Source organism: Scyliorhinus torazame, chromosome 18, assembly GCF_047496885.1.
Source record: "Scyliorhinus torazame isolate Kashiwa2021f chromosome 18, sScyTor2.1, whole genome shotgun sequence".
NCBI lineage: Eukaryota > Metazoa > Chordata > Chondrichthyes > Carcharhiniformes > Scyliorhinidae > Scyliorhinus > Scyliorhinus torazame.
The window spans coordinates 70,169,231-70,189,321 of record NC_092724.1 but is presented as its reverse complement, the minus strand read 5'-3'; the positions used below and the strand labels follow the sequence as shown (position 1 = coordinate 70,189,321).

Below are 20,091 nucleotides of genomic sequence, written 5' to 3'. Positions count from 1 at the left end.
CATAATGTTCAGCGCCATTCGTGACTCCTCAGACACTGAAGCAGTCCTGGCGGATTGGAAATTAGCAAACGTGACACCACTGTTTAAAAAAGGAGGTAGGCAGAAAGTGGGTAATTATAGGCCAGTGAGCTTAACTTCGGTAGTAGGGAAGATGCTGGAATCTATCATCAAGGAAGAAATAGCGAGGCATCTGGATGGAAATTGTCCCATTGGTCAGACGCAGCATGGGTTCGTAAAGGGCAGGTCGTGCCTAACTAATTTAGTGGAATTTTTTGAGGACATTACCAGTGCGGTAGATAACGGGGAGCCAATGGATGTGGTATATCTGGATTTCCAGAAAGCCTTTGACAAGGTGCCATAGATAAAGATGCATTATGGGGAAAGTAGTAGCATGGATAGAGGATTAGTTAATTAATAGAAAGCAAAGAGTGGGGATTAATGGGTGTTTCTCTGGTTGGCAATCAGTAGCTAGTGGTGTCCCTCAGGGATCAGTGTTGGGCCCACAGCTGTTCACAATTTACATACATGATTTGGAGTTGGGGACCAAGGGCAATGTGTCCAAGTTTGCAGACGACACTAAGATAAGTGGTAAAGCAAAAAGTGCAGAGGATAATGGAAGTCTGCAGAGGGATTTGGATAGGCTAAGTGAATGGGCTAGGTTCTGGCAGATGGAATACAATGTTGACAAATGTGAGGTTATCCGTTTTGGTAGGAATAACAGCAAAAGGGATTATTATTTAAATGATAAAATATTAAAACATGCTGCTGTGCAGAGAGACCTGGGTGTACTAGTGCATGAGTCGCAAAAAGTTGGTTTACAGGTGCAACAGGTGATTAAGAAGGCAAATGGAATTTTGTCCTTCATTGCTAGAGGGATGGAGTTTAAGACTAGGGAGGTTATGCTGCAATTGTATAAGGTGTTAGTGAGGCCACACCTGGAGTATTGTGTTCAGTTTTGGTCTCCTTACCTGAGAAAGGACGCACTGGTGCTGGAGGGTGTGCAGAGGAGATTCACTAGGTTAATCCCAGAGCTGAAGGGGTTGGATTACGAGGAGAGGTTGAGTAGACTGGGACTGTACTCGTTGGAATTTAGAAGGATGAGGGGGGATCGTATAGAAACATATAAAATTATGAAGGGAATAGATAGGATAGATGTGGGCAGGTTGTTTCCACTGGCGGGTGAAAGCAGAACTAGGGGGCATAGCCTCAAAATAAGGGGAAGTAGATTTAGGACTGAGTTTAGGTGGAACTTCTTCACCCAAAGGGTTGTGAATCTATGGAATTCCTTGCCCAGTGAAGCAGTAGAGGCTCCTTCATTAAATATTTTTAAGATAAAGATAGATAGTTTTTTAAAGAATTAAGGGTTATGGTATTCGAGCCGGAAAGTGGAGCTGAGTCCACAAAAGATCAGCCATGATCTCATTGAATGGCGGAGCAGGCTCGAGGGGCCAGGTGGCCTACTCTTGCTTCTAGTTCTTATGTTCTTATGTCCAAATGGCGCAAGACCTGGATAATATCCAGCTTTGGGCGACAAATGGCAAGTAATATTTGCTCGACACAAGTGCCAGGCAATTACCTTTTCCAACAAGAAAGAATCTAACCACTGCCCCTTGACATTCAATGGCATTAGCATTGTTGAATTCCCCACTATCAACATTTTGGGGGTAACCATTGATCAGAAACTAAACTGAACTGACCATATAAATATGTTGCTACAAGAGCAAGTCAGAGGCTCCAGGCTCTGCGGTCAGTATCTTGCCTCCTGACTCCCCAAAGCTTGTCCACCATCTACATAGTACAAGTCAGGATTGTGATGGAATACCTTCCACTTGCCTGGACGGGTGCAGTTCCAACAACACTCAAGCCTGACACCATCCAGGTCAAAGCAACCCGCTTGATTGACACACCATCCACTTCACCACGATGCACAGTGGCAGCAGTGTGCAATTCCACAAGATGCACTGCAGGAACTCACCAAGGTTCCTTAGACAGCACCTTACAAATCCCCGACCATTGCCATCTTAAAAGTCGCGGGCAGCAGACCCAGGAACACCACCACCTGCAAATTCCCCTCCAAGCCACTCGCCATCCTGACTGGAACTTTATTGCAATTCCTTCACTGTCGCTGGGTTAAAATCCTGGAACTCCTTCCCTAATAGCACTGTCGGAGTTCCTAGACAACAGAGAATGCAGCAGTTTAAGTCGGCAGCTCGCCACCACCTTCTAATGGGCAATTAGGGATGGATATAAATGCTGGTTTAGCCAGTGACCCCCACATCCCATGAATGAATTTTAGAAATATCAGGAAACACTTTTTCATAATCAAAAGTTTGTGGATGCTAGATCAGCTGAAAACTTCGCACAAAATTGTGATAATTTTCATTAGATAAGGGTAATAATTAGCATTATGAAGCATAACGATAAATGGAGTTGAGATACAGAACAGCCATGATCTAATTGAATGAATAAATAGGCTTAAGGGCTGAATGGCATCCTCCTATTCTTGTTTCCTCTGATGAGGTGAATAGATGTGCATGCACAGTTGGAAACATTCTCATCTTCAAGGTGGTAACCGGCCCTGTGCACATGTGCAGCTTGTTCTTTTCGTGTTTTTTGTAAGTTTAAGGGAAGCCCTCCACCTGCACAGAAGAAAAAAACAAAAGAAAATCAGATTCCAAAAGAAAAACACCATTACACAGAGAGGAACAGAAAGGGCAGGACAGGAGCTGCAGAGACCAGACTTCCCAGGAAAACAGAAAGTCTGAGAAACCAGGGAGTGGGAATAAAAGAAAGTTCCAGGAAGACACTTGAGTCCAAGAACAAGAATCTGGGGCTCGATTCTCCGACCCCCCACCAGGACGGAGAATCGCCGGGGGCCGGTGTGAATCCCGCCCCCACCGTGTCGCGAATTCTCCGTCACCGGAGAGTCGGCGGGGGCGGGCATTGCGCCGGTCGGCGGGAATCCCCTGGCGATTCTCCGGTCCGCGATGGGCCGAAGTCCCGCCACTGTCAACCCACGCCAGCCGCCGTGGATTGAACCACCTTTGGGACGGCAGCGCGGGCGGGCTCCGGGGTCCTGGGGGGGGGGGGGGCGATCTGGCCCCGGAGGGGTGCCCCCACGGTGGCCTGCCCGCGATTGGGGCCCACCGATCTGCGGGCGGGCCTGTGCCGTGGGGGCACTCTTTTCCTTCCGCCTTCGCCATGGTCTCCACCATGGCGGAGGCGGAAGAGACCCCCTCCACTGCGCATGCGCGGGGATGCCGTGAGCTGACGCTCCCGCGCATGCGCTGCACGGCAAAGTCATTTCCGTGCCAGCTGGTGGGGCACCAAAGGCCTTTCCTGCCAGCTGGCGGGGCAGAAATCAGTCCGGCGCGGGCCTAGCCCCTCAATGTGAGGGCTCGGCCCCTCAAGATGCGGAGACTTCCGCACCTTTGGGGCGGCGCGATGCCCGACTGATTCGCGCTGTTTTTGGCGCCGGTCGGCGGACATCGCACCGATATCGGAGAATACCGCCCCTGGAATAGATCCTATTCGGTGAAGTTGAGTGAGGAGCAGAGGAAGGCTCCAAGTTTGAAGAGAAAAATCTGCAGGAAGCAGACTTAAAGCAAAATTTCTGCGAGAAGCCAGAAAATCCATGGCGACAACCAGAAGTCTGTAACTCTTTACTGAGCCTGTGAAGCAGTGGTGTTCTGTTGACACAAATGAGCATCTGAGAGACTGCGTGGAAGGCAGAGCTCGTGCATTTGACGATCCAGGGGAGAAGAACATCGGAGGGAAATGTTGAAACCCTGCATGGGGATCATTGGTGAAGACACCCAAGAGAAGGTGTCATTTGGGAGAAAAGTTAAGGTGTGTTCTTCAAGTGTGAAGATCGGAAGCCTCGTGTAAAAGAGAATTCCAGTATGACCAGTTGGCTCACAGTGTGACAAGCATCTGGAGCTTGGGGGTGTGGGAGCTGATGAGAAACCTGTAGAAGTTGTGTCGGGTGGCACGGAGCTGTGTCTGACTACAGTTCGCATATTGGTTTACATAGGCTGTGTACCTACTGTAAATATTAAAGCAGAAGGTAGATTTTGTAACTTGTGTTATCCCTACAAATCTAGGGCAGCACGGTGGCGCAGTGGGTTAGCCCTGCTGCGTCACGGCACTGAGGTCCCAGGTTCGATCCCAGCTCTGGGTCACTGTCCGTGTGGAGTTTTCGCATTGCCCCCGTGTTTGCTTGGGTTTCGCCCTCACAACCCAAAGATGTGCAGGCTAGGTGGATTGAACACGCTAAATTGCCCCTTCATTCGAAAAATTAATTGGGTACTCTAAATTTAAAAAAAAATAAAAATCCCTACAAATCTGTACATGTGTAAAGGTATAGCTGGGATGCAGGAATGGTGTATTATAGTTAATCTTTTCTTCTTCAGTAGATGTTTTATTGCTTTGTTAAAAGTTCATCGTCAGTCCTTTTCATCCATGTCGCTAAACAAAAAATAAAAGCTACGATCTATTGAGCTGTGGATCCACTGTGGGACCTGTCTGTCCAGTCATAACATCAGCTGCAGTTGTTAACAGTCTATTTTATTGTCTCTATACATTCCAAATTTTGCTCAAAAATCTTCATTGCTAAGAAAATTGTTGAGAAAGGATATGCCTTTCTTATTGCATGAAGACCACCAATACCTCTTCGAAGCACTGAAATGGTCGTTATCAGAGCAGCGACATTACAATTTTATGATCCGAGTGGGGTGACACAGGTAGAATTCACTCAACATAGTTCCTGCGCTGGCCTCTTTTTTGTAATAAGCCACACAGCTCCCACCTGGTTGCAAGAAGATTTCCTTCCAGCTTTGATTATTGTCATCAATGAACTAAATCCCCCTGCTTGTTTTACTCTTGGAAACATATAGAACATACAGTGCGGAAGGAGGCCATTCGGCCCATTGAGTCTACACCGACCCACTTAAGCCCTCACTTTCACCAAATAACCCCCCTAACCTTTTTGCTCACTAAGGGCAATTTATCATGGCTAATCCACCTAACCTGCACGTCTTTGGACTGTGGGAGTAAACCGGAGCACCTGGAGGAAACCCACGCAGACATAGGGAGAACGTGCAGACTCCACACAGACAGTGACCCAACAGGGAATCGAACCTGGGACCCTGGTGCTGTGAAGCCACAGTGCTATTCACTTGTGCTACCGTGTTGCCCTGTAGCTTCAATATTGGTGACAGTGAGGATTCAAACCAATGCTAATCTTACAGATTGAAAATTAAATTAATGGAGTAGATGCACTGAAATCAGTGGAAAGAAAAATCAAGTAGGGCATAGAAGATCATGACTGAATTGACCCCACATAATCTTTGACTCTCTTGTCGATCAGAAATCTGTCCAACTCAGCCTTGAATATACTCAGTGACTCAGCCTCCACTGCTCTCTCTGAAAGAGAATTCCAAACACAGCAACCCTTGGAGTAGAAATTCCTTTTCATGTGCGTCGTAAATGGGAAACCCCTATCTTTTTTTAAATAAATTTAGAGTACCCAATTATTTTTTTTCCCAATTAAGGGGCAATTTAGCATTGCCAATCCACCTAACCTGCATATTTATGGGTTATGGGGGTGAAACCCACGCAGACACTGGAAGAATGTGCAAACTCCACACGGACAGTGTCCCAGGGCCGGGATTCAAACCCGGGTCCTCAGTGCCGTAGGCAGTAGTGCTAACCACTATGCCATGTGCCATCCTGGAAACCCCTATCTTTAAACTATGCCCCTTAGTTCTACATTGCTCCACGGAAAGAATCCTCATTGCAGCATCTACCCTTCAAAATAGGCAAGCAAACCATTCATGCTAACACTCAGATGTCACAATGGTGGCTCACCACTACTTTCTGATGGGCAATTAAGGCTTTAAATGCTGGAATAAAAATAAAGCGCTATAAAAATTCAGATCTGGCAGCATCTGTGAAGAGAGAAACAGAATTTGTGTTTCAAGTTCAATATGGCTCTTGTTCAAAATAATTGCTGGTGTTGCCCATATCCTATGAAAAATAAAGAACTCTAACAAAGCACTGAGAGGCCATATTAAGAGAATTGGGCTTTAGTTACCACATTATAAAAAGATTATTATATATATATATATATATATAAGGTTATCAAAGCCTCAAAGCTCATTGCCCACATTGAGAGGATTGTTTGTGGTTTTAGTTACCATACGATATAAAAGTTATTAAATGTTTTGTTTGGTCCTAGAAGGATAATCTCTATCACTATAGAAAGGTGGTTAGTGGCTGTGCATATTGAGCTGTCATCCATCCTCAGGGTTGTTACTTGACTGAATCCAGGCACGTTGATCAGATTATTGGATGTGGTCATGGAGTTCAGGAGGGAGAGGCTAGGCTGGAATATGTCCTGGACAAGACCTGCAGCTGGCTCACGGACACATTGAGGCTGCTGAGACAGAGGCAGCCATCGGGGGTTGGGGGGGGGGGGGGGGGGTTGCTAAAATGATTGAGGAGGTCCAGGCTGTCAGGGAGGGAGACAAGCCGACTCCCAGATCTACTTGGCCTGCAGGCAGCTCAACTCAGCAGAAGGCTGGCCAGTCGGTTTCACCTGGGCACCAGGCTCCGGAGCTGGCTCAGGACGCTTGGTCAGGCAGCAGTTGCCACGGGCCAAATCCTTTGCTCCATCTCCAGACCTTGCAAAGCCAGCCATACCTCTGGTCGCGTCACTTCGATCAGCGCCGTCGATGCAACTGGATCTGGAGAAGCAGAATGGGTGGCCAGTCATCAAACGAGCATTTACCATCCAAGGGTGCTCAGGAGGTGCTGGAGCAGTGCTGCTGGGGACTGAAATAAGGAGGATTTTCTTTTCACTCGGAGTGGTGAATCTTTGGAATTCTCTACCCCAGAGAGTGTGGAAGTTCAATCATGAGGATGTTCAAGACAAAAGTTGGTAGGTTTATGGATACTAATGACATTAAGGGATATGGCAATAGTGTGGGAAAGTGGCATTGAGGTAGATGATCAGCCATGATCTAATTGAATTGCGAAGCAGGCTTGAGTGGCTGAATGGTCTACTCCTGCTTTTGTGTTCCTAAAATTGCAGCAATAATTTGAATGATAGGGAAGAGTGACATTTTAATCTCACTTGAAACTGAGCATGGGGCAGCACGGTGGCGCAGTGGTAAACATTGCTGCCTCACGGCGCCGAGGTCCCAGGTTCGATCACGGCTCTGGGTCACTGTCTGTGTGGAATTTGCACATTCTCCCCGTGTTTGCGTGGGTTTCGCCCCCACGACCCAAAGATGTGCAGGCTAGGTGGATTGGCCACACTAAATTGTCCCTTGATTGGAAAAATTGAATTGGGTACTCAATTTATTTTAAAAAAACAGCCTGGCTCATAGCTTGGGAAAAAGATGCATTTTTATGATGAATATATATTTGTTTACAACAACATGCAGCAACCTGACATGCTCTTTCTACACAGGAAACGTTAAAAGGGCAAGAAAAAAGTTACCGTGAAAGGGAAGGCCTACTCCCTATGTACTATGAAGAAGCTTTGATAAGATCTGATACCGGGTAAGATGATCATTGTGTCACTCAACTTAAAGGAAGGAATTTAAATATAAAGAACACTCTAATTGTCACAGAATTTTAAAATTAATTTACAGGATGTGGGTGTCACTGGCTAAACCAGCATTTATCGTCAGCTTTTTGTTCTTAGGCCAGCATTTGTTGGCCATCCATAATTGCCCTTGTGAAGGTGGTGATGAGCTGCCTTCCTGAGCCACTGCAGCCCATGTGGTATAGGTACACCTTCAGTGCTATTGGGGAGGAAACTCCAGGATTGTGACAGTGAAGGACGATATATTTCCAAGTCAGAATGATGAATGATTTGGACGGAAACGTTCAGCTAATGGGGTTCCCATGTGTCTGCTGCCCGTGTCCTTCTAGATGGTAGCTGTTGTGGGTTTGGAAGGTGCTACCTAAAGAGCCTTGGTAATTTGCTGCAGTGTATCTCGCAGATCGTATACATGCCTGCCACTGTTCGTTGGTGATGGAGGAAATAAATGTTTCTGTAAGGGGTGCCAATCAAGCTGGCTGCTTTGTCTTTAATAGTGTTGAGCTACTGGAGTGTTGTTGGGATTCATTCGGACAAGTGTAGAATAGTCCATCACATTCCTGACTTGTGCTTTGTAGATGGTGGACAGGCTTTGGGGAGTCAGGAGGTGAGAAGCTCGCTGCAGGATTCCTAGCCTTTGACTACTCTTGTAGCCACAGTTATTTATATGGCTGGTCCAGTTGAGTTTCTGGTCAATGGTAATCCCCAGGATGTTGATAGTGAGGGATTCAGTGATGGTAATGCCATTGAATGTCAAGAGGCGATGGTTAGATTCTCTCTTGTTGGATATGGTCATTGCCTGGCGAATGTTACCTATTTCATAGAATTCAATCCCCATAGTACATGGCAAAAAAACACCCGGAGTACGAATTATAAAAGGAATTTGATTCATTCAGATCTCCCAAATATTATGTTCTCAGCATGTTGTTGAACATAACAAAGAACTAGAAAGAGGAGAAGACCATATAACTGATCGAGCCTGCCCATTTAATTTGATCCTGGTTGATCTTGGGCATCAACTGCTCCCATATCCTTTGATTCCCTGAGAGACCAAATACCTTGTCTATCTCAGTCTTAAATATGATCAATGATGGTGCATCCACAACCCATTGGGGAAGGGAATTCCAAAAATATTACACTCCTAATTGATCAAACCTATATCTTGGAAATGTGCCCACATGTTCTATTTTCCCAGCTAGGGGAAAGTAATGTCTTCCCTATCAAACCTTTTCATAATCTTGAATATTTTGATAAGATCATGTCTCATTCTTCTGAACTCCAGAGAACATAGGCTCAGTTTCCTCAGCCTCTCATCATAGGACAACCCGCCTGCCTGGAGACCAATTCTGTGCAGAAAGATAGATCATATGGTGGACAGCATTACAATTATTGATTTAATGACTCCAGTTCTATTTTTATTTATTTGTGGGATATGGGTGTTGCTGTCTTGACCAGCATGTATTGACTGTCTTCACCCCCACCCCCAAATAAACATAATGCGAACCCCACCCTCAGTGGGATTCCTGGCACAGGTTGGCATTGCCAAGGCATGTCCCTTTCCTCCCGGAAATTATATTTGACCTTTGCGCCCACGGGGGTATCCCCGCGAATGATTCACGTTTTTCAGAACCTGTTGTAAAATGTATTTAAATGATGTTTCCACCTTTTCTGGGCGTGGAACTCGTACGTCACCAGTGAGAGCCGTAGAAAATCGGAAAACTCAATCTCGCCAACAAGAATCACATTTTCTGATTCTCCCAGGATTTTCCGCCTGTGTCACCATTCTTGCTGGTGGCTAAAATCACCTCCCAAGTCTTCAGAAAAAATCTGGTTAGAGAGTAAACAACATTGAACCAGGGTGTGCAGACATAATCTAGTCCTCATTTTAAAGTAATAATGCCATTGTTTAATATATGATTTTAGATTTATTCTTGATCTAAAATTATTGTGGAAAGGGAATATTGGATTTCGCAATGCTGGGCTGGTGGAATGTAGGGTTTGACTCCCTGGTGGTTTTGTAAGAGAGGTAGAGAGCATAAACCTGGCAGCAATTAGTCTGGATATTGCACAATTTATTTTTTCTCTCACTACACACTCTCTGTCTCCTTTGCCCCTCTTCTGTCGCTGTCAGTCTTTTCTCCATTCCTCCCTCTATTTCTTTATCTGTTTTGTCTCTCTCACCTTTTATTTTCTTTGTCTTGGCAGTAAAGATATTACATTTTTTAACAAGTGATTATTAGTAGCTTCCAAAATTCAATGTATACCATCTTTTTCCAAATCTCTTGCCCTTTTTGAAATGTAAAAGTGCGTAACATACATTTAATTCGCTGATACTAACTAGGAATGCAGCTTTTTGAATGGTACAAGACGAGTCTCGCGAACAACAGCAACCAGAAAAGACATGATGCAAGGTGCAGGCAGCATTGCACCATAGTACTGAATTAGAGACTGTGGGTTGGGTGAAGCTCTCCACCTTTATTGCAAGTAGAATTGGTAGGTCTTGCATGTAAGTAATGCAAAAAGCCATCCTGTTGTTGGAGTTTGTAAAACTCAAAGTAGTAAGTAAAATTAATTTGTAAACATATCTGCAACAGCAGCTTAAAACCATGAAAATGTGAAGCTTGCAGTAATTACACATTATGTATTTGACTTTTCTTAAAGATAAACACATTACGCTTGAATGGAATAAATAAACTACCAGTGTTCCAGATCCTTTATCTGGCAGAGAAAGGATACTGCACCAAAGTTAGGAATTGTCTTGATTTTAGCTTTGGCAGTATGCCTGTGAAGTCTGTTCAATCTTTGGTTATGAGGTTTCAAGTTAAATGTGTGTCTCCAACACTATTTCCCCCCCTTCCCATGCCAATATTAATTTGTTCTTTTTATTTTGAGCAGATACAGCCGAGGTTCAAGTGTTAACCCTAGCTGGTTGATGGAACGGTTTCCTGATCATACTTCATGGAGAATGCTGGGAACGGATCTGACACGTAGTGCAGTTGTCAAGAGGAGTCTGAAAAGATTACACAGGATTGAACTCGCAGAGGCTCAGCGGACTGACCCTTCACTGGAGGCTGTGCGATACCAGGCCATGAATCCCAACAACAATGCAAATACTGAAATGGGGGGCACATTCCTGTACAAGGAAGGGATTTTGATTCGGCGATGGAGTCCAAAGGAAGGCTTTTTAAAGGGGGCAGAAGTGTATGAGGAGATAGTAGTCCCTGAGCTATATCGTGAAGAAATATTGAAGGTTGCTCACAACATTCCATCCTCTAAACACCAAGGCGTTAAGCATACAGGACGCCGTGTGCTGCAGTATTTCTACTGGCCGTCGGTTTTCGTGGACGTAGCACAGTATTGCAAAGTTTGTGAAATATGTCGCTATTCACATAAACTGGGAGATACAGAAAATGTGGGGTTACGTCCCTTACCTACAATAAACATACCATTTAAAAGGGTAAGCATCGATGTAGTGGGTCCACTACCCTTCACAACCAACTCTGGGAAAAGGTACATCCTGATGATGGTGGATTGTGCATCCAGGTACCCAGACGCAACAGCACTTGCCTCAGTGGAAGCAGATATAGTTGCCATGGCCTTGCTAGTGATGTTTATACGGTTTGGGTTTCCAGAAGAGATCCTGTCTAATCAGGGTGAAAATTTCATGGCGCAGTTGGTTATGCAAATGAAAAGGCAGTGCCAAGACAAGCAGCTCCGCAGCAACTCGTACTGTCCCCAAGTAAATGAGCTGGTGGAGAAATTCAATGGAACACTGAAACAGATACTGCGCACCTACGCTGAGCAGAACCCTTGCGACTGGGATGAAAAGCTTCCATATCTTCTCTTTGCCTGCAGGGAGGTGCCACAACAGTTAACTGGATACTCTCCCTTTGACCTTCTATATGGACGCCGGGTATATGGGACATTGTTACTGATCAAAGAGGCTTGGTTAGGGAAGTGCTTTGGTGCAGATAAAAACATAGTGGAGCATGTGCTGAATGCACGGGATGCCTTAATTAGTTTAATTGAAAGTATTCCAGAAGAGCAGGACCACTCTCTAAGTAGCCAAAATCTCTGGTACTGCCATAACGCTGGGACCCGGGCATATGACATAGGCCAAAGGGTGCTGGTGCTACGGCCTGTGAAACAACAAAAAGTGCAGCTTCACTGGGAAGGTCCATATAGTGTGGTTGAGCCAGGGAAATACGTGTATTACACGGTTGAAATACCATTTAATAAATTTAGAATTTACCATGTTAACATGATGAAGCCTTACCTCGAGTCCTAGGTGGTTACTGTGGTAGAGTCAAATCTTTGATTTTTAGTTTGTTTCCTTGTTTAGAGATTATATGGTTCCTTGATTTAATTAGAGTTATTCCTCTGATGAAAAAATAAACATTTTAAGACCCAGAACCAATAAACAACCCGACTGATTGATTGGTGTGTTCAGTAATGTGTGAATTGCTGGTATCACACTATAGATATCCTGTATATTCGTCCTTTAACTTTGTGGGACCCTTGTCCTATTTGGTGAGAAGTATGCATGAGGTTTTATCAAGGGAAAACAATACCAGAGAGTTCCCAAGTGATAAATGAGAGTTTAAAAGCAAAGTGGGGAGGGTGGCTCAGTGGTTAGCACTGTTGCCACATGGCGCCGAAAACCCGGATTCGATCCCAGCTGTAGGTCACTGCCCATGTGGAGTTTGCACATTCTCTCTGTGTCTATGTGGGTCTTACCCCCACAACCCAAAGATGTGCAGGATATGTGGATTGCCCAGACTAAAATTGCCCCTTAATTGGAAAAATAAAAATAATTGGGTACTCTAAATTTATTAGAAAAAATAATAAAAGCAAAGTGGATTTGAAGGAAAAAGAAGTCTATTGTAACTTGTGTCTGAACAGATTGTCAACTTCTCATCCATTGCTTGCACTTGAAGGAGATGATGATTTGAGCAGGATAACAAGAAGGGCTGAATTCACCATGAGTGACAAGAACTATTAATGCCAGAGACTCTTCAATTAAACCAGAAGGGTATTTAACTCATTACAGACTTTCTCAATGTATATTTATTTGTATAATTAAATATATATGTACTTTCCATATCTGCTGAATATTGTGCTTCATATTGCTGTTTACTGCTGTTAAATAAAGTAATTAGTTGTTTTAGTCTGTAAACACCTGGTCGGCATAGTAATATCCACTGTTCAGAGAGGATTAGCCAGCACTGTGCAAAACTGAAAGACGTTCACAGCAGATTACTGCAAGAAAGGTCCTTGATTAAGGAATCAAAAGGGTGCTGTGTCGAGATCATAACAGATGACGGTTATCAAAAACCAAGTCAGGTAATTTGGGACAGCAATGGAAATGTGTTGAAATGGAAGAAAAGCGGCGTGGCACAAGTGTCAGAATAATAACAGCCTGCATACAAGGTAGCACAGTGGTGCAGTGGTTGGCACTGGGACTGCGGCGCTGAGGACACGGGTTCGAATCCCGGCCCTGGGTCACTATCCGTGTGGAGTTTGCACATTCTCCCCATATCTGTGTGGGTTTCACCCCCACAACCCATAAATGTGCAGGTTAGGTGGATTGGCCACGCTAAATTGCCCCTTGGGAAAAAATATATAAATAATTGGGTACTCTAAATTTATTTTAAAAAGCACTGCTGTCTCACGCCGCCGAGGACCTGGGTTTGATCCTGGCCCCGGGTCACTGTCCGTGTGGAGTTTGCACATTCTCCCCGTGTCTGCATGGGTTATACCCCCACAACCCAAAAAGATGTACAAGGTAGGTGGATTGGCCACACTAATTGGAAAAACTAATTGGCCCTTAATTGGAAAAAATAATTGGGTACTCTAAATTTATATTTAAAAAAATAACAGCTTGCATACAGCATCTTTAACGTCAAAAAATTAGGTGCTTCGTAGAGACTTAATTGGGGGGGGGGATAGAAGTTTATCAATTAATTAGTTGGACGGACTTAAAGTAGAAGACAGAGGAAGTAAGGTGGATGGTTTGACGGTAGGAAATCCAGTGCAAAGGTAGTAGAAAGCACAGCCAGGCGATGGAAGAGCACATAGGGTTGTTGCACAAGAAATCAGAGAATGGATCTTGGAGGTTTAAGATTTACAGAGACCAGAAAGAGAGGTTTTACATTCAAGGCTGTTAATTGTAGTCAAAACAGAAACTGCTGGAAATGCACAACATGTCTGGTAGCATCTCTGGGGAGATGAACATGGTTGACGTTTCTGATGACCTTTTGCCAGAGCCAGGGAAATTGAAATGGCTGGTGCCATGCTGGCAGTTCTCTGTGAAAATGTCTAGAGAGAGTAAGAGGCCAAAAGTGCTTTACAGCCAATTTTGAAGAGTAGTTACTGTTGTAATGCAGGAAAGTCAGATGAGGCCTTGATTTAGCATCTTGCCTGTAAGGCAGCTTCCCACTGAAGCACTTTCTAGCAGTTTACTGGGAATGTCGGTCTTGATTTTTACAGAAGTCTTTAGAGTAAGACTTGAACCGACAACCTTCTGATTCGAAGAAAAGAACACTACCACCAAGCTACATTTATGGTGCCTAATTCAAGTTGATGTGGATGAAGAACAAACACTCTGGGTGGAACTGGATGCCATCTGGCATTTTGAAGTTAATTCAAAAGGCATTCTTGCGCAAATTAACCTATTTAATCTAATAGATCATAGATACTCCATGGCTTGGACCAAAATTTCTTATTTTTATCATACATAATAATCTCTTATTGTCACGAGTAGGCTTCAGTGAAGTTACTGTGAAAAGCCCCTAGTAATACGTCACAGTGACATTCTGTAACAGGTTTTGCTTTGAAAGTGTGTTCCACTGTTACCCTGACTCAGCAAATTCTTCAGTATTTCTTGAGGCCTTAACCACTGTGCATGAAAACTAATAAACATTTGAAAAAGGAAATTGACACTATTCATTGTAAGTGCAGATACGGATTGAAGTTGTTCTTCACCTGAATCCCAACCCCAAATAGCTTAGAATGGAATTATGAATGGTATTTCATTCCAATGGTTTGGCTTTGCTGGATTCTAAAGTCAGGATCTGACATATAAAAGCAAATTCTTGCTTTCTATTTTTTACAATATATTATTTGAAACATAGCAAAACACAGCCCGATAGCATCAATAAAACGGATAAGTAGCGCAAACAGTTTGTGGATTTTTGGTTTAGCAGTGTCGTCAAAAGCTCCCCCCCCCCCCCCCCCCCCCCCAAGTTGCTGGTCATGAGCAGGTCCTTAAAGATGGCGATGGACTGTCTCCACCTGGAGCAGAACTCTTCCTCTGTCCCACTGATATCAAGATTGATTTTCTCTAGTTTGAGGAATTCTAGGTTCGCTAGCCAGTCTGAGGCCTACGTGGCGCTGCTGATTTTCACCCCAGCATGATTTGTTGCCAGGAAATCAGGGAGGCGAAGATCAAGACATCGGCCCCCTTCCCCTCAAAAAGGTCCGGCTGGTCCAACACCCCAAAGATCGCCACCAGACATGGTTCCATCCTAACCGCCATGACGTCAGATATGATTTTGAAGAAGGTGGCCCAGAATTTTACCAACCTTGGACAGGACCAGAAGATGTGGGAGTGGTTTGCCAGCCCTCTCTAGCATTTCTTGCATTTATCCTCCACCCCAAGAAAGAGCCTAGTCATGCATGCTTTGGTCAGGTGTGCCCTGTACACCACCTTCAGTTGCCTCAGGCCCAGCCTGGCGCACGAGGAAGTGGAAGAAGTGTACAGAATCTCGTCCCAGAGTCCTCCCTCTAGCTCAAGGCCCAATTCCTCCTCCCTCCTTCTCCCATGTTTCATCCAGGGGGGCTCCTATTTCCTCCAGCAGTCGCCCATATATGTGAGTGCTTTTCTTCCCCCCAACTCATCCTGCGAAATCAAGCTGTCCAGCATGGTTTAGCACAGTGGGCTAAACAGCTGGCTTATAATGTAGTACAAGGCCAGCAGCCCGGATTCAATTCCTGTATCGGCCTCCCCGAACAGGCGCCGGAATGTGGTGACTAGGGGCTCTTCACAGTAACTTCATTGAAGCCTACTTGTGACAATAAGCGATTATTATTATTATAGGTGTGCTTAGGCAGCAGAGGGTAAAAGGGGTCCTCCCTGTGGAGAAAGTCCCATATCTGGAGGTATCTGAACTTGCTCCCTTTCAGGAGTTGAAACTTCTCCGTTGCCAACTTGCCATCCACGTACATGTCCCTAAAACACATCACCTTTTTGCAGGTAGCATCCACTCCCGCTGAGATGAATCTGCGTTGTTAAAGATTATTGCCAAGATGGACATGTCCCTCAGCTTGAAGTGGTGTTTAAGTTGGTTCCAGGCCTCTAATGATGCTACCACCACTGGGCTCGCGATAACCTGGCTGGGGAGAACAGGAGTAAGACAGTAACCAGTGCCCACAGGGAAGTCCCTACACAAGATGTTTCCTCCATCTGCACCCTTTCCACATTCACAGCCCGTGAGATTTGGCGGTGCCAGACCTCCCGAGCGCCATCTCTGAAGGATGGTTCTATGAATCCTAGGGTTCTTCTCAGCCCATACGAAGGCAGAGATCAGCTTGTCTACCTTGGCAAAGAGTGATTTGGGGAGGAAGGTCGGGAGCGACCAAAAGACTAACGGGAACCTTGGCAGGATGTCATTTTTATCATCTGCACTCTCCCCACCAGGCAGAGCAGGAGTGAGTCCCACCTTCGCAGGTTCACCGCTTCCACCAAACTAGTTTGGTTCAATTTGTGGAGCTGGGCCCCGTTGTGCGCCATCTGGAACCCCAGTTCTAAACTTAGTTTGGGCCAACTTGAACGGCAGTGCTCCCAGTTCCGCCTCTCCACCCTGAGGGTTAACTCTTACTCAGGTTAGTTTGTATCCTGAGAAGGCTCGAAACTCTCTCAGGAGCTCCATTATCTTTTCCGTGCTGGCTAGGGGGTCCGAAACGTAGAGCAACCGGTCATCCGCTTAATGAAAGATTCTATGCTCCCTGCCTCTTTTAATGCCTTTCCATCCACTCAATGACCTGAGCACAATAGCCAGTGGCTCAATTGCCAGAGCTAACAGTAACTGGGACAACGGGCATCCCTGTCTCGTGCCTCTGTGCACCTGGAAGTATTCTGAGCTTATGGCGTTGGTCTGGACACTCGCAATTGGATCGCTGTACAGCAGTTTCACCCATGAGGTGAACACTGACCCAAACCGTTCCAGTACCTCACAGAGGTACTTCCACTCCTCCCAGTCAAAGGCCTTCTCTGCATTCAAGGAGATGATCTCCTCTCGTGTCTCCTTGCTGGGTGGGGACATGACAACGCTCAACAGTTGTCTGAGGTTAGCCTACAGCTGTTAGCCTTTGACAAATCTGGTTTGATCCTCTGCAATCACTTTTGACCAGCAACTCTCCAAGCATCTTGACAGAGCCTTCACTAGAGCCTTTTGTGCCGGTGTTCAGGAATGTGATAGGTCTGTATAGCCCACACTCCACCAGGTCTTTGTCTGTCCTCAGTATCAAGAGCTCAAAGCCTGTGCCAGCGTGGGGAGCAAGACTCCCCTCAACAGCGTGTCGTTGAACATCCCCAGCAGGTGTGGAGCCAGCTCCACTGCAAACATTTTGTAGAAGTCCATCTGGTTCCACCGCCTTCCCGGATTCATGCAATTGATGCACCCCATAACCACCTCCAGACCCAACGTTGCTTCCAGTTCCTGCCTCTATCCTCCTGCAGCACTGGAACGTCTAATCCATTCAGGAATTGTTTCATCTTTGAGTCCCCCTCTGGGGCCTGAGATGTGTACAGCCCCTCAGTAGACGTTTCCAAAGCACCATTGATCTCCTCTGGACCTGTGACCAACTCGCTTCTGTCCCTGACCTGTGCTGTCTTCCATGCAGCTGCCTGCTTCCTCAACTGATGGGCCAGCAGGCGGCTGCCTTGTCCCCATATTCGTAGAAAGTCCCCATTTTCCCAGTTGTAATCAGCTTGAACTCCATTTGTAGTCATTTCCTCCCCCCTAAAAAAAATTTAGAGTACCCAATTATTTTGTTTTCCAATTAAGGGGTAATTTAGCATAGCCAATCCACCTACCCTGCACATCTTTTTGGGTTTGTGGGGATGAGACCCATGCAGACACTGGGAGAATGTGCAAACTCCACACGGACTGTGACCCGAGGCCAGGATCGAATCCGAGTCCTCAGTGCCGTGAGGCAACAGTGCTATTGCACCACCGTGCCGCCCTCCCCCATCTGTTCCATGAACAGTCCGTTCTTTCACCAGGGGACATATGTTTTATAAAAATAAACTTAGAGTACCAAATTCATTTTTTTCCAATTAAGGGCAATTTAGCGCGGCCAATCCACCTATCCTGCACATCTTTGGGTTGTTGGGGTGAGACCCACGCAGACACGGGGAAAATGTGCAAATTCCACACGGACAGTGACCCAGAGCCGGGATCGAACCTGGGACCTCGGTGCCGTGAGGCAGCAGTGCTAACCACTGAGACACCGTGACCAAGAAGTACAGTAGGTTTTAGTTTAGACAGGCATCATGATTGCCACAGGCTTGGAGGGCCTGTACTTGTGCTGTCCTGTTCTTTATTCTTCTTTGCCATTCCCGACCTTTCCCCTGACTTGGGACTTGTCCTACCCACCCTCGGGTCCAGGTCACAGTTACAATTACCCCCCCCCCCCCCCCCATGATCAGTTGATGGGAATCGAGGTCAGGGATCGCCACCAGTGTTTCTTAATGAACTCTACGTTATCCCAGTTTTGGTGTGTAAATGTTCACTAGTACCACTGGAGCAGCAGCACCGCCCCCCCCCCCCCCCCCCCCCGCCTCCAGTTCCTAGACTCCCTCAAAGTCATGGCCAGGGGCTCATTCGCCAGCGTAACCCCTGCTTCGTCCCTCGGTGTAGCTGGAGATATTCCGACCTCCTCCTGTTCGTGGCCACACTCGCCACCGGGGTCTCGTACAGCAACCTCACCCAGCTGACGAACCCCTCCTCGAACCCAAACCTCCTCAACACCACCCACAGGTACCCCCACTCCACCCTATCAAAGGCCTTCTCCGCGTCCATAGCCGCCACTATCTCCGCCTCCCCCTCCACCGCTGGCATCATAATTACATTCAGGAGCCTACGTACGTTGGTATTCAACTGCCCCCCTTTCACAAAACCCGTCTGATCCTCGTGTATGACCCCCGGAACACAGTCCTTAATCCTCATGGCCAATACCTTTGCTAGCAGTTTTGCATCCACATTAAGGAGTGAAATCGGCCTGTACGATCTGCACTGTACAGGGTCCTCCGCTTCAGAATTAGAGAAATCAGAGCCCTAGACATCATCGGGGGCAGGACCCCACCCTCCCTTGCCTCGTTGAAAGTCCTTACCAGCAGCGGGCCCAACAGGTCCACATACTTCCTATAGAATTCCACCGGGAACCCATCTGGCCCCGGTGCCTTCCCCGCCTCTACCCTCGGGAGTCCCCGCCAGTCCCTTGACCAGTTCCTCCAACCCAACCGGCGCCCCCAGCCCCGCCACCTGCCCCTCCTCTACCCTCGGGAACCTCAGCCGATCCAGAAAGCGACCCATCCCCCCCCCCCTCCTCCGATGGGGACTCAGACCGATACAGTCCCTCGTAAAAATCCCTGAAGACCCCATTAATACCCACCGCACTTTGCACCGTGCTCCCCCCCTCCATCCCCAACTCCGCTGATCTCCCTCGCTGCCTCCCGCTTCCGAAGCTGGTGTGCCAGCATCCGGCTAGCCTCTCCGTACTCATACACCGCCCTTTGCGCCTTCCTCCACTGCACCTCCGCCTTCCTGATGGTCAACAGGTCGAACTCGGCCTGAAGGCTCCGTCGCTCCTTGAGTAGTCCCTCCTCGGGGGCCTCTGAATACCTCCTATCCATCCTTACCATCTCCCCCACTAGCCTCTCCCTCTCTCTCCTCTCCTTCCCCTCTCTGTGGGCCCTAATGGAGATCAACTCACCTCTGATCACTGCCTTCAGCACCTCCCAGACCACCCCTACCTGCACCTCCCCATTATCATTGGCCTCCAGGTACCTTTCTATACACCCCCAGACCCGCCTGCTCACCTCCTCGTCCGCCAACAACCCCACCTCCAAGCGCCACAGCGGGCGCTGGTCCCTCTCCTTCCCCAGCTCGAGGTCCACCCAATGCGGGACAGGGTCAGAGATGGCTATCGCCGAATACTCCGTGTCCTCCACCCTCGGAATCAGCGCCCTGCTCATTACAAAAAAGTCAAACCGAGAGTAGGCTTATGAACATGGGAGAAGAATGAGAAATCCCTGGCCCCCGGCCTCTCAAACCTCCACGGATCCACTCCTCCCATCTGGTCCATAAACCCCCTCAGCACCTTGGCTGCTGCCGGCCTCCTGCCCGTCCTAGACCTAGAGCGATCCAATACCGGATCCAGCACCGTGTTGAGGTCCCCCCCCCCCCCCCCCCCATTAT

The 20,091-nt window shown here is 46.9% G+C and overlaps 1 protein-coding gene across 3 annotated transcripts in view; it reads left to right on the top strand.

The window, feature by feature from the left end:
* LOC140395289 (uncharacterized) overlaps window positions 1–12,785 on the top strand; it is a 117,218-nt gene extending 104,433 nt beyond the window's left edge. For all 3 annotated transcript variants that reach the window (XM_072482867.1, XM_072482863.1, XM_072482864.1), the window contains exons 13-14: window positions 7,475–7,566; window positions 10,505–12,785. In XM_072482867.1, coding sequence (XP_072338968.1) covers window positions 7,475–7,566; window positions 10,505–11,897 — 1,485 coding nt within the window. In that variant the 3' untranslated portion in view covers window positions 11,898–12,785. The remainder of the gene's footprint in view (window positions 1–7,474; window positions 7,567–10,504) is intronic.
* The last annotated feature ends 7,306 nt before the right edge of the window (window positions 12,786–20,091 follow it).